This window comes from Pyrus communis, chromosome 17 (assembly GCF_041283825.1).
Source record: "Pyrus communis isolate YQ-2024b chromosome 17, ASM4128382v1, whole genome shotgun sequence".
In the NCBI taxonomy this organism is placed as follows: Eukaryota; Viridiplantae; Streptophyta; class Magnoliopsida; order Rosales; family Rosaceae; genus Pyrus; species Pyrus communis.
In genome coordinates this window covers 11,132,110-11,147,041 of record NC_142581.1, presented here as the reverse complement: position 1 = coordinate 11,147,041, position 14,932 = coordinate 11,132,110, and the positions used below count along the sequence as shown (strand labels likewise).

General features: G+C 35.2%; 1 protein-coding gene across 1 annotated transcript; it reads left to right on the top strand.

The window, feature by feature from the left end:
* The first annotated feature begins 2,788 nt into the window (after nucleotides 1-2,788).
* Nucleotides 2,789-3,805, top strand: LOC137707840 (23 kDa jasmonate-induced protein-like). Its single transcript, XM_068446769.2, has 2 exons — nucleotides 2,789-3,298; nucleotides 3,409-3,805. Exons 1-2 carry the CDS (start codon nucleotides 2,843-2,845, stop codon nucleotides 3,592-3,594), a joined length of 642 nt encoding a protein of 213 aa, XP_068302870.2. The 5' UTR covers nucleotides 2,789-2,842; the 3' UTR covers nucleotides 3,595-3,805.
* Nucleotides 3,806-14,932: the final 11,127 nt, after the last annotated feature.

Genomic DNA, 14,932 nt, shown 5'->3' with positions numbered 1-14,932 from the left:
GGAAATTGAATTAAACAAAAAATTTCCTTAATCACCATCTAAAAACACTTACGTGGATTTGACTGACCTAGTTATACAATGCAATAATTACCGAATAGAAAAAGACCTTGGCAATTTTATTTTACTTTGCCTATTGGTAGGCAGTCAGACCCAGCAATAAAATATAATGTCATCTAGAAAACAGCATGCGGCCCTTGGTTTTTTTTTTTTTTAATAGTAGGAAATTAAATTAAACACAAAAATTCCTTGATTACCATCTAGAAACACTTATGCGGATTTGACTGACCTAATTATACAAGGCAATAATTATTGAATAGAAAAAGACCTTGGCAATTTTATTTATTTTTTCCTGTTGGTAGGCGGTCTGATCCAGTAATAAAATATGTTGTTATGCATGAGGCCTTTCTTTTTCTTTTTTATTTATTTATATAAAAGTAGAAAAAATAAATTAAACACAGAAATCCCTTGATCACCATCTAGAAAAGCTCACGCTGATTTGACTAACCTAATTGTACAAGGCAATAATTACTGAATAAAAAAAGACTTTGGAATTTTATTACATTTTTCCTAATGATAGGCAGTCAGATCTTGTAATAAGATATCCTGTCATGCATATGGCCCTTCTGTTTTTTTAAGTAGGAAATTAAATTAAATAGAAAAACCCCATGGAGCAACCAAAACAATGATTCTCAAAGTGTAAGGTATGTGGACCTTGTCTGCTTTGAACATGATATAAGCTTTTTTATTGATCCCCCAACTACCCAAATTTTTATTATATTACTATTAGCTAACAGGGATTTCTTGTCCTTCCCTGCTTAAAAATATTGTATATCAACAAACTTTCTTTCCTCAATTTCAATATCAATAGTTGTTAATTTGAAACCAAAACTTTGTTCACATGTCCTCACTTACTTCAAAACTGCCGCATTGCATCAACGCCAATAACAATATTATATATCAACAAACTTTCGTTCCTCAATTTCAATATCAACAGTTGTTAATGTGAAATTAAAACTTTGTTCACATGTATCCCTCACTTACTTCAAAACTGTAGTGTTTGCCCATCCCTCATTTACTTCAAAACCGCCACGTTTGCCTAAACGTCAATGATAATATTATATATCAGCAAACTTTCTTCCTCGATTTAAATATTTACAGTTGTGAATGTGAAACCCAAATTTTGTTCACCTGCATCCCTCACTTACTTAAAAACTGTCGCGTTTGCCTCAACACCAATGACAATATTATATATCAACAAACTTTCTTTCCTCAATTTCAATATCAACAGTTGTTAATGTAAAATCAAAACTTATTTCACATGCATCCCTCACTTACTTCAAAAATGTCGTGTTTGTCCATCCCTTACTTCAAAACCGCCGCGTTTGCCTCAACGTCAATGACAATATTATATATCTACGAACTTTCTTCCTCAATTTCAATATCAACAGTTGTTAATGTGAAACCCAAACTTTGTTCACATGCATCGCTCACTTACTTCAAAACGGCCACGTTTGCCTCAACGTCAATTACCATATTATATATCAACAAACTTTCTTTCCTCAATTTCAATATCAACAATTGTTAATGTGAAACCAAAACTTTGTTCACATGAATCCCTTTCTTAATTCAAAATCGGCATGTTTACCTCAACGTCAATAACAATATTATATATCAACAAACTTTCTTTTCTCAATTTCAATAACAACAGTTGTTATGTGAAACCAAAACTTTGTTCACATGCATCTCTCACTTACTTCAAAACCGTTGCGTTTGCCCATCCCTCACTTACTTCAAAACCGTCGTGTTTGCCTTAATGTCAATGACAATATTATATATCAACAAACTTTCTTCATGAATTTCAATATCAACAGTTGTTAATGTGAAACACAAATTTTGTTCACATGCATCTGTCACTTACTTTAAAATCGCTGTGTTTGCCTCAACGTCAATGACAATATCATATATCAACAAACTTTCTTTCCTTAATTTCAATATTAACAGTTGTTTATATGAAACCAAAACTAACTTTGTTCACATGCATCCCTCACTTACTTCAAAATCGCCACATTTGCATCAATGGCATTGACAATATTATATATCAACAAACTTTCTTTCTCTAGTATTTACCTCAGATGTCAAAATCAATCGTTGTTAATGTGAAACCGAAATGTAGTTCACAATCATGCTGCGATGATGTAGTCAATTGGATAGGCAAATTTTGCCTACACTCACAAAGTGGGCAATATTGCCTCATTCCAATCGGATCTCATGTTTTTATTTATAATAAAATATTTTATGTGGAAGAAGAAAAAAAAGATTATATATATATATATATATGCTAACTAAAGATGAAGTAAAATAAAATTTACTTGATTTGCCTATTGCAAGATAATTGGATAAGCAACATGCCACATCAACCATTGTAATACATTTTTACCTATGTTATTTACCTACACTTTGGAGAAATAAAGTCACGTCACTCACGTCAAGGAGAAGTATTTTTGAAGAATGGCGCAGTAACTTTCATTATCATAATTGGTAGATGTAAGTTTAAAAATAGTTATTCATGTGATAGTGTGATTCCATGCATGCTTCATGCACCCCTCATTTACTTCCAAAACATCATGCGATTGCTTCCAGATCATACAGGGACATGATATCGTGTCCTTATTTTATTTTTTATTTTTTATTTTTTTATTTTCTTAAGGGACACTTTAGACTTTTCCTTTTGCTAAACATGCCTACTCATGAGATTATATAAACATGCATGCCTCACCAAGAAATTCTCTAAGAAAAATCACGAGAGAGAGAGGGAGAAAATTAATTTGAGTTCAGTCTAGAGATGGCGTATAACGTTTTTGGCAACTCCATCACGAATGAAACTTTGGAGGGGATGCCAGAGTATGCCGGCAAGACAATAGGAAAATTAGACAGGGCACGTGTGGCACTGAATATGAAAAATGCCGCGGAAAAGGATTTCAACGCTCGAACACATGTGGAGAAATTGAAGGAGCAGTATGGCGATGGAGTGTCCACACTCTGCCTTGTTTACAATGCAACTGGGGATACCATAACATATTCTGATAAGAAAGATTGGTTGGGGCACATCGGAAAGGCACCATACGCAGCACTGATTGCAAATGGTCAGTGGGGTGCGTTTCTGCACGTCAAAACTGCCGGTGAGGCTTCTGGATCCACTGCGGCTGTTGTGTACCGAGGCACGGATAAGAATGGTACCGAATGTGATTGGATGTTGTCCTGGAGCAACCCATGGGACAGGACTAAATGGGACAACACGGTTAGTAGTACAACTCGTTTTTAATATAAAATTATATTTACACTAACTGATAAAGAAACTAAACACATTTCGATATCCCTCGAATCCTCACAATATGTACGTAAGTGCAGGTCTATACAGAGGTTCGCGAACCTGGCCACTTTGGAAAGGGAGGAATTTGGGACATAATCTATAATTTCTTGTGTCAAACTCGCCCGTACAGCAAGGACACCTGGAATGGATGCGTGTCAATCATGTCAACTGGCAGTGACACTTCCGCAATTGTTGAAGCAATACTCACTTTAGAAAATGCTTAAGTTCGTGCATCTGTGACACTTTATTTTCTCACGTGGCCTTTCAATTAAACTGGGATGCATATTCCATGTTAATTCTATTTCAATAATAGGCCTATAGTTTGAATTTGAGTCTTGTATTCTGTTTCAAAATAATGTAATCTATTGTAATGTTTCAGAAAACGGAGAAAATAAAGAAGAATTTGAATCTTATATATGATACTAAGCTTAATATAATAATATTTCAGAATAATCTAATATATTGTAAGGGAGCATTGCATCGATGGACAAAATAAAGTTATAAATTGCCCACAAAGACATAGTAAATATTTCCTTGTAAAAGACAAAAGAAAGTTTCAAAATTTCTTTATGGTATCTCTTGCCGTTTGCCTTGTGGCATCGATCCTTATCTTTTTCTTTTGATAAGATTTTCTTGTTCGCCAAATAGATCGTTCCTTGTTTCTTAGTTCTCATGGCTTCTCCATCCGGATCATCTTCTCCAATCAATCCGTCACCGCCTCCAAACCCTAATCCTCTGTTTATGGCCCAAATTCTCTAAATATAAACAAATGACCGTTGCTGTTGGAAAAGGACTAGTGTCAACCAACATCTGCGCGTTATCAAGAAACTTGAGTTTGCCATTATTTATCCAATCCTGGATGGCATCTCGAAACACTACACTGTTGCTGGCAGCATGCTTGTTGTAGTTGTGAAGCTTGCAATATGCCTTTCTTTTCAAATCTTCAACCTTAGGTATGACATGGCCTTGCCAAAGTTTGATTATCTTTGTCGTGAGGAGTTGATCGAAAATAACATCGGCCTTGGTGATATCAAAGGTGTAGAACTTCGAAGTTTGGATTGCAACCTCGACCGAAGCTTTTTGCATTTTGACATCTTTCGTGTTGGCATGAGACAACGCCTTTCACAAAAGGCTTATTGATGACGATTTCAGCAGCATCAATGATGGCATACTGCACCCCCATTTCCTTAGTTGAAGCATAACTAATGATTGGATTCTTGTAAAGTTGTTGACCTTAAAAACTACAAAACTTACGTGGCGTGCAGGCCGAGTAATTAATAAGCTGACTATGTCCTTTAGTTGTGTGCAGGGCATGCCAACTAGTCGGCCGAGGAGTAAAATGTGTTGATGTTGCATTGAGTGCACTGCTGACTTCTTGATCTTGCGACTGTGGCCAAGGAAGGAACATGTCTCGGCCTTTGGGTTCTAGAGCCTGAAGACAAGGCTGCTAGTTCTATGAAGTTCACTATCAAATTCGGCTTTCACTGTGCCGAATCTAGTAACCTGTAACACCTCACTTTGCCAAGAAGGCTAATGAGATGACCTCTGCCAACAAGGATTCGAAAATCCTTTTCGACCGAGACTTGGATAGATAATCAGTTGGCCTCGATGTAGTGTTGTTTATCCAAACTAAAGGTGCTCCGTGGTCGGCTGATTTTACGGCAACAGTGCTGTGTATCCAACACTAGTAGAAAAACATGTTTGCGCGATGCAGAAAATTTCGTCGTGCAAAGTCTGTTTGCGCGACGCCAAACACAAAATGTCGCGCAAATGGCCTTTGCTCAACGGCACTTTGCGCGACGAAGGCCAACATCGTGCAAAACTATTTTGCGCGACGTTGGCCTTCGTCGTGCAAAGTTTTGGCGCCAAACCTACAATGTTTTACCTTTTTTCCCAACTTTGAGCGACGCAAGTGCACCTACGTCGCACAAAGCTGTTTTGCGCGACACAGATACACCTACGTCGCGCAAAGATTTTTTTTGTTTTTGCTTTTTTTTGCTTTTGTTTTGGGGTTCTTTCATTGCCTTTTTCTTTTGTGGTATCCACTTGTGTAAATGTTTTAAATTGACGATTGAATTAATTCATTGCATTCATATAGGTTTAACGAGTGTATCTGTAAAAAAATCATCAAAATCGGAGTTAAAATAACCGTTAAATCGTGATCTTTCATTTATAGCCGTAAAAAAGGTTTGTCCCGTACTTAATCTTTGAATGTTTGTTTTTCCAATTTTTTGCGTATGCGATCTCGAAGCATAGACAAACAAGTTTGACGGTTGGATTGTTGAAACTACTTTCAGACAATCCGTATCCCATCAAAACAATAGATTCACTAACACTTGGAGTTTATTTATAACATAAGATTTTGTGATAACCACTTGTGTAAATATTTTAAATTGACGATCGAATTAGTTTATTGTATTCATATAGGATCAAGGAGTGTAGCTGTAAAAAATCATCAAAATCAGAGTTAAAATAACCGTTAAATCGTGATCTTTCGTTTATAGTTGTCGAAAAAGTTTGTCCCGTACTTAATGACACACCCCGACCGTAGACAAGTCGTGCTGGCTATCACGTGAGGGTGACGTAGCCATATGCACAGTGCGGAAGCAAAAGAAAATGATAAAAGTACGAATAAATAAAAACCAAACTACTAAATAAATAGTTAAAGTAACAACCAGTGTGAGGTTAAGTTGGATAACGTAATCAGAGCACAGAAACCCTAAGTGCAGTCCAGAAGAATGAATACTAAATACAAAACACCCAAAGGTGATCCTACATTTGTGATGTTCTGTCAGAACCACCGCCAAGTCCTCGTGAACCACCAAAGTTGCTTCTAACTAAAACCTAGAGGGGCGTAAAACAGAAAGTGTGAGTGGGCAAAAGCAAAGCTTTTCAAAATCATTTCATTAACAAAAGTTCTAACCCCTCGCCATAAAACCTGTATAATTTCCCAGAAAATAGAATATACATATATATCGAAAACATGCTCAGAATTATGCCATGTCGAATGCCTCTAAATAGACTGTAAGTAACCTAGGTAATGTCAAACAATGCAAGTAACATGTCAGCCGGAGTCACCTAACGTGACCTGTACGGCTGAATCTAGAGCTCAAATCCCCAACTCACTAATTATACCTGCACACAAGTCGGAACCACCTAAAGCTGGTCTGTACGACTAGACTAGGTGTAAATAAATACGCTCAAGTGCTACGATCACATGAAGACTGGGCGAATAATTGCGGGTCGCCTACGACTCGGAACCACCTAAAGTGGTCTGTACGACAAGACTATGCACCTAACTTGGATCCAAGGTGAGCGTATGGTGCAGGAGGTGAACATCACATGAAGGACTGTGCCTTACTTTGGGCAGGAGCACTAACACCGGGGGTGCAGGTTATAAGCTCTCTATGCATCTCACATAACCACTAATTCACAATCATAACCCATAGACTTACCTAACACTTACTTGTACGTTCGCAACACCAAACATATATATATATATATATATATATGCAACTACTAATGCATAAGTAAATATGAAAACATTATGCATGGCCTTTAAAACATATAAACATTCTATTTTATTTTTCTGGGAAAAACCACAAGTATATAAGTATATACAGAAAACCAAAAGCCCACTCACTGATATAGGTATATACAGAAAACCAAAAGCCCGCGCTGGTCCTCCGGATGGGTCTCACCTATATGCGAAACAACTATAAAAATGTCAATTAAAGCACATAACCAAAACTACGTAAAAACTTCTCATACAATGCTCAAATGGGATGTGTAAATACACCAACGTGATCTACTCAACCTCATGAACATCCCCATATTTTTAAATTAATTTTCTAACCTCCCACGCGCCGCCACACGCCGGCCAAGGCACGGCCAGACGCGCCGATCACGCGCGGGCATGTGCCTGGCGCACGTGTGGCAACCCTAACGGCGTTAGGGAATATCTATTAAAACTAACCTGACGCCGTTAAGAAAATTCAGTCCAAACTGACGGAATATTCCGTCTTCTTCTCCAGCGAATCGCTGGTCGCCGAAAAACTGGAAAATTTTCAAATCTTTATTTCTCACTCGTTTTTCAACCAAATTTCATAAACCAGTACCAAATTGAAGCTCTTAACATTTCCTTACCTATTTAAAACCTCAAAGATCACAGGATCACGCCGGAGAAATTCGAGAAAAGTCGGCCAAACTTGCAACTCACGATCCCGATGTCCAAATCCTTCCAACGAACCACCCCGAGCTTCCTAAGGACCTCACTAAGCTTCCTATAAACCTGAAATTCCCAAAAACACACGATTTTACGTGTGCATGAACAGTACCCCGAACTGGATATCTTGGGTTCGACGTGAAATCGAAGGATTCCTTACCTGAAATTGGTATGGTTGAACTCGTATGGTCCTCACGAACACAAAGGTATAATTTTCCACCTCGATCCGCAACGTTTTTTAGGGTTTTGGTTATGGTCCGTACGAAAGAAGAAGAAGAGAGAGAGATTCGAAACAGATGAGGTATATGGGAAAAGGTCAAGAGATGAGGATGAATGTGTGGTCCAGATGCAACCATCCAAACACCCAAAACAACCACACAAATAACCACTAGGGGCAAAAACTTTATTTCACACCTACAGTACGAACAATTCGAGACGGGCTGTCACACTTAATCTCTGAATGTTTATTTTTTTTCGATTTTTGGCGTATGCAATCTCGAAGCATATACAAACAAGTTTGATGATTGGATTGTTGAAATTAATTTCGTAGAATGCGTATCCCATCAAAACGATAGATTCCCTAACATTTAGAGTTTATTTATACTTTCATTAAGTATAACATAAGATTTTGTAGTATCCACTAGTGTAAATATATTAAATTGAAGATCGAATTAGTTCATTATATTCATATAGGGTCAAGGAGTGTAGCTGTAAAAAAATCATCAAAATCGGAGTTAAAATAACCGATAAATCGTGATTTTTCATTTATAACCGTAAAAAAGTTTTGTCCCATTACTTGATCTTTGAATGTTTGTTTTTTTGTGATTTTTGGCGTATGCGATCTCGAAGCATATACAAACAAGTTTGATGGTTGGATCATTGAAACTAGTTTCGTAGAATGCGTATCGCATCAAAATAATAGATTCACTGACACTTGGAGTTTACCAATACTTTCATTAAGTATAACATAAGATTTTGTGGTATCCACTAGTGTAAATATTTTAGATTGACGATCGAATTAGTTCATTGTATTCATATAGGATCAAGGAGTGTAGCTGTAAAAAAGAATCAAAATCGGAGTTAAAACTACCGTTAAATCGTGTTTTTTCGTTTATAACCATCGAAAAGTTTTGTCCCATTACTTTATCTCTGAATGTTTGTTTGTTGTGATTTTTGGCGTATGAGATCTCGAAGTATATACAAACAAGTTTGTCAGCTAGATCGTTGAAATTAGTTTCGTAGAATGTGTATTCTATCAAAACGATAAATTTTAATAGAATCATACATTGTGGCAAAGAAAAAAAAGTAATCATACATAATTAAAAACATTAGAAGGAGGCGGGAGATTAAAATTTGGAAGGCCACCAAAATTTTGGCATGGCGCCCAAAATCTCCTCCTCTTCATTTCTCTATCGCAGTTTCTCTGCCTTTCCTCTTCAGAAATTTCTAAGCGCCTCTAACCCTGCATGCCTGAGCCCAATTCCACCATTTTTTTGGGTTTCTGCTACTAACCCTAGGTGTTTCTTCACTTCTTCTTCTCATGCTAAGCTGAGAGAATCCTATAACATATTTAGAAGTAGATAATGCATCATCTTTAAGGGTGTGATTACTTGCAACACACGCTAATTCCTAAATTGTAAGAAGTTCAAGACTCATAAAAGATCTGGCTGATTTCAAAGCAGATCAGATCCCGAGTCTTATGAAACAAGCATGGTCAATCTCAGTAAAGTCGCTCAGACTTCGTCCACTGCTCTGGAACAGGATGATGGTGGCACCATGACTCCATTAATCCAACTCCGCGCGGAGCTGTTGAGTTTATGACCAGACTTCTTTGGTAACTGTATTCCGATTAGCCTCACTCAGGCCCTGAAAAATCATTGTCCCATAACTTCCCCTAACTATGTATTTGAAAGGCACTTGTTCACCTTGAGGATGGATAGTTACCCAAAAGACCATGTCTTCCGGAGTAAGCTAGACTAACCGTTTGGTTTTCTATCTTTTAATGGTGATATGGTTTTTTGTGGAGTAGTGGAGACGTTTCGATTCAGAAGTGCGATCTCGAGCATCGTGTCATAAAGGTCACAATGATGAAATTTTCCCTTTGTTGCTTGTGCATGAATAACAAGAAATTACCTTTATATTATTTACTGATTTTAATCATCAGATTCATTGATCTTAAAAGAAGTCGGTCTAGATTCAATGGCTAGATGACTCTGTTATGTGCCATTTATATAATCTCAGACATTTCTCTTCACCTTTCAAAAAATCTCCAAATCATTCAAGGAAAAAGGCTCTAACTTTCTTCACTCATTCATTAAAAAATTCCCCAATTTCTTCAATCTTCTTTAATGACGTCTCTGACTCCCAAATTGCCCAAGATTTTACCATACAATCTTCGACTAACAAGGGTTTGCAACCAAGAAGAAGGCCAAAATTTTGTTGAGAGTTATTTGGATCTTTTAAACCATTGTAGGGTTTGGTGGGAACCCGGGCACGATGTTTGGGCCGTCTTCCCCACTTTGTCTAACCCTTGACGGCCCTACATCATGGTCGGTTTGTGGTTCCTAGACTTAGGCCTAAGATTTCCTTTTTCTGACTGCTTGAAAGGCATCTTGATCAGTTACAACATGGTTATCTACGACTTAGCCCTAACTGCCTTCAGGCTCATTATCTGCTTTGACCTTCTCAATCAATGGCATGGTGTAGGGGTGGGTTCAAAAACCAAAAACCAAACCAAACCGAAGCCGAAAAAAACCGAACAAAAAAAAAAACCATATATAAATTCCTAAAAAGTATGTTGGCATCAAGGTTTGAACCCCTGACCTCCAGGTTAGGATTGTTGCTTCAAGCCAACTGAATGTAGGCTTTGTGTTGTTAGAATTGTACCAGTTAGGCCTGACAATTATTGACACGACCTGATAACCCGACACGACACGACACGAAATTAACAGGTGTTCGGGTCGACACGATAACGAATCGGGTCGTTATCGGGTAACCCGAAAGCACCTGTTAAGATAATGGGTTGGTTCGGGTATACACGTGGGTAACACGATACACGATAAGCAAAATATTAATTTTATAATTTTATAATTTTATAACCCTAAAAAAATATTATAATAATTATATATTAATTTAACAATTTTATACCCCTAAAAACTACAATAATTATATATATATATATATATATTAAATTAAATATTAAAAACTGGTGACCACTGAATCGGCTTAAATATACATACCATTTAATTTCTTAAGTGTTATACGTACAAAATAAATAAATTTAAATCTACTTAATAAATATATATATATATATATACACACCATTGAACTTGATGGGATACAAATTCTACAAAACTAATTTGAACAATCCAACTGTCAAACTTGTTTGTATATGCATCAAGATCGCATCAGCAAAAAATCACAAACAACAAACATTCAGAGATCAAGTAACTGGACAAAACTTTTCGACGATTATCAACGAAAAATCACGATTTAACGGTTATTTTAACTCCGATTTTGATGATTTTTTATAGCTACACTCCTTGACCTTATATGAATACAATTAATGAACTCGATCTTCAATTTAAAATATTTACACCAGTGGATACCACAAAATCTTATGTTATATTTAATGAAAGTATGAATAAACTCTTAAGTGTCAGTGAATCTATTATTTTGATGGGATACGCATTCTACGAAACTAGTTTCAACAATCCCACCGTCAAACTTGTTTGTATATATTTTGAGATTGCATACGCCAAAAATTGCAAAAAACAAACATTTAGATATCAAGTAACGGGACAAAACTTTTCGACGGTTATCAACGAAAAATCACGATTTAACGGTTATTTTAACTATGATTTTGATGATTTTTTATAGCTACACTCCTTGACCCTATATGAATACAATGAATGAACTCGATCTTCAATTTAAAATATTTACACTAGTGGATACCACAAAATCTTATGTTATATTTAATGAAAGTATGAATAAACTCTTAAGTGTCAGTGAATCTATTATTTTGATGGGATACGCATTCTATGAAACTAGTTTCAACAATCCCACCGTCAAACTTGTTTGTATATATTTCGAGATTGCATACGCCAAAAATTGCAAAAAACAAACATTTAGATATCAAGTAACGGGACAAAACTTTTCGACGGTTATCAACGAAAAATAACGATTTAACGGTTATTTTAACTATGATTTTGATGATTTTTTATAGCTACACTCCTTGACCCTATATGAATACAATGAATGAACTCGATCTTCAATTTAAAATATTTACACTAGTGGATACCACAAAATCTTATGTTATGCTTAATGAAAGTATGAATAAACTCTTAAGTGTTAGTGAATTTATCCTTTTGATTGGATATGCATTCTACGAAACTAATTTCAACAATCGAATCGTCAAACTTGTTTGTATATGCTTCGAGATCGCATGCACTAAAAATCACAAAAAACAAACATTCAAAGATCAAGTAACGGGACAAAACTTTTTGACGGTTATCAATGAAAAATCACGATTTAACGGTTAATTTAACTCCGATTTTGATGATTTTTTACAGCTACACTCCTTGACCTTATATGAATACAATGAATGAACTCGATCTTCAATTTAAAATATTTACACTAGTGGATACCACAAAATCTTATGTTATACTTAATGAAAGTATAAACAAACTCTTAAGTGTTAGTGAATCTATTGTTTTGATGGGATACGTATTCTACGAAACTAGTTTCAACGATCCAACCGTCAAACATGTTTGTATATACTTCGAGATCGCATATGCCAAAAATTGCAAAAGGAAAATATTCAGAGATCAAGTAACGGGAGAAAACTTTTCGACGGTTATCAATGAAAGATCACGATTTAACGGTTATTTTAACTTCGATTTTGATGATTTTTTACAGCTACACTCCTTAACCCTATGCGAATACATTGAATTAACTTGATCTTCAATTTAAAATATTTACACTAGTGGATATCACAAAATCTTATGTTATACTTAATGAAAATATGAATAAACTCTCAAGTGTTAGTGAATTTATCCTTTTGATGGGATATGCATTCTACGAAACTAATTTCAACAATCGAATCGTCAAACTTGTTTGTATATGTTTCGAGATCGCATGCACTAAAAATCACAAAAAACAAACATTCAAAGATCAAGTAACGGGACAAAACTTTTTGACGGTTATCAATGAAAAATCACGATTTAACGGTTAATTTAACTCCGATTTTGATGATTTTTTACAGCTACACTCCTTGACCTTATATGAATACAATGAATGAACTCGATCTTCAATTTAAAATATTTACACTAGTGGATACCACAAAATCTTATGTTATACTTAATGAAAGTATAAACAAACTCTTAAGTGTTAGTGAATCTATTGTTTTGATGGGATACGTATTCTACGAAACTAGTTTCAACGATCCAACCGTCAAACATGTTTGTATATACTTCGAGATCACATATGCCAAAAATTGCAAAAAGAAAATATTCAGAGATCAAGTAACGGGAGAAAACTTTTCGACGGTTATCAATGAAAGATCACGATTTAACGGTTATTTTAACTTCGATTTTGATGATTTTTTACAGCTACACTCCTTAACCCTATGCGAATACATTGAATTAACTCGATCTTCAATTTAAAATATTTACACTAGTGGATATCACAAAATCTTATGTTATACTTAATGAAAGTATGAATAAACTCTCAAGTGTTAGTGAATTTATTGTTTTGATGAGATATGCATTCTACGAAACTAATTTCAACGATCAAACCGTCAAACTTGTTTGTATATGCTTCGAGATCGCATACGCTAAAAATCACAAAAAACAAACATTCAAAGATCAAGTAACAGGACAAAACTTTTCGACGGTTATCAATGAAAAATCACAATTTAACGGTTAATTTAACTCCGATTTTGATGATTTTTTTACAGCTACACTCCTTGACCCTATACGAATACAATGAATGAACTTGATCTTCAATTTAAAATATTTCATCTAGTGGATACCACAAAATCTTATGTTGTACTTAATGAAAGTATAAACAAACTCTTAAGTGTTAGTGAATTTATTGTTTTGATGGGATACGCATTCTACGAAATTAGTTTCAACGATCCAACTATCAAACATGTTTGTATATACTTCGAGATCGCATATGCCAAAAATTCCAAAAAACAAACATTCAAAGATCAAGCAACGGGACAAAACTTTTCAACTGTTATCAACGAAAAATCACGTTTAACGATTATTTTAACTCTGATTTTGATGATTTTTTACAGCTACACTCCTTGACCTTATATGAATACAATGAATGAACTCGATCTTCAATTTAAAATATTTACACTAGTGGATACCACAAAATCTTATGTTATACTTAATGAAAGTATAAACAAACTCTTAAGTGTTAGTGAATCTATTGTTTTGATGGGATACGTATTCTACGAAACTAGTTTCAACGATCCAACCGTCAAACATGTTTGTATATACTTCGAGATCGCATATGCCAAAAATTGCAAAAAGAAAATATTCAGAGATCAAGTAACGGGAGAAAACGTTTCGACGGTTATCAATGAAAGATCACGATTTAACGGTTATTTTAACTTCGATTTTGATGATTTTTTACAGCTACACTCCTTAACCCTATGCGAATACATTGAATTAACTCGATCTTCAATTTAAAATATTTACACTAGTGGATATCACAAAATCTTATGTTATACTTGATGAAAGTATGAATAAACTCTCAAGTGTTAGTGAATTTATTGTTTTGATGAGATACGCATTCTACGAAACTAATTTCAACGATCAAACCGTCAAACTTGTTTGTATATGCTTCGAGATCGCATACGCTAAAAATCACAAAAAACAAACATTCAAAGATCAAGTAACAGGACAAAACTTTTCGACGGTTATCAATGAAAAATCACGATTTAACGGTTAATTTAACTCCGATTTTGATGATTTTTTACAGCTACACTCCTTGACCCTATACGAATACAATGAATGAACTTGATCTTCAATTTAAAATATTTACACTAGTGGATACCACAAAATCTTATGTTGTACTTAATGAAAGTATAAACAAACTCTTAAGTGTTAGTGAATCTATTGTTTTGATGGGATACGCATTCTACGAAACTAGTTTCAACGATCCAACTATCAAACATGTTTGTATATACTTCGAGATCGCATATGCCAAAAATTCCAAAAAACAAACATTCAAAGATCAAGCAACGGGACAAAACTTTTCAACTGTTATCAACGAAAAATCACGATTTAACGATTATTTTAACTCTGATTTTGATGATTTTTTAC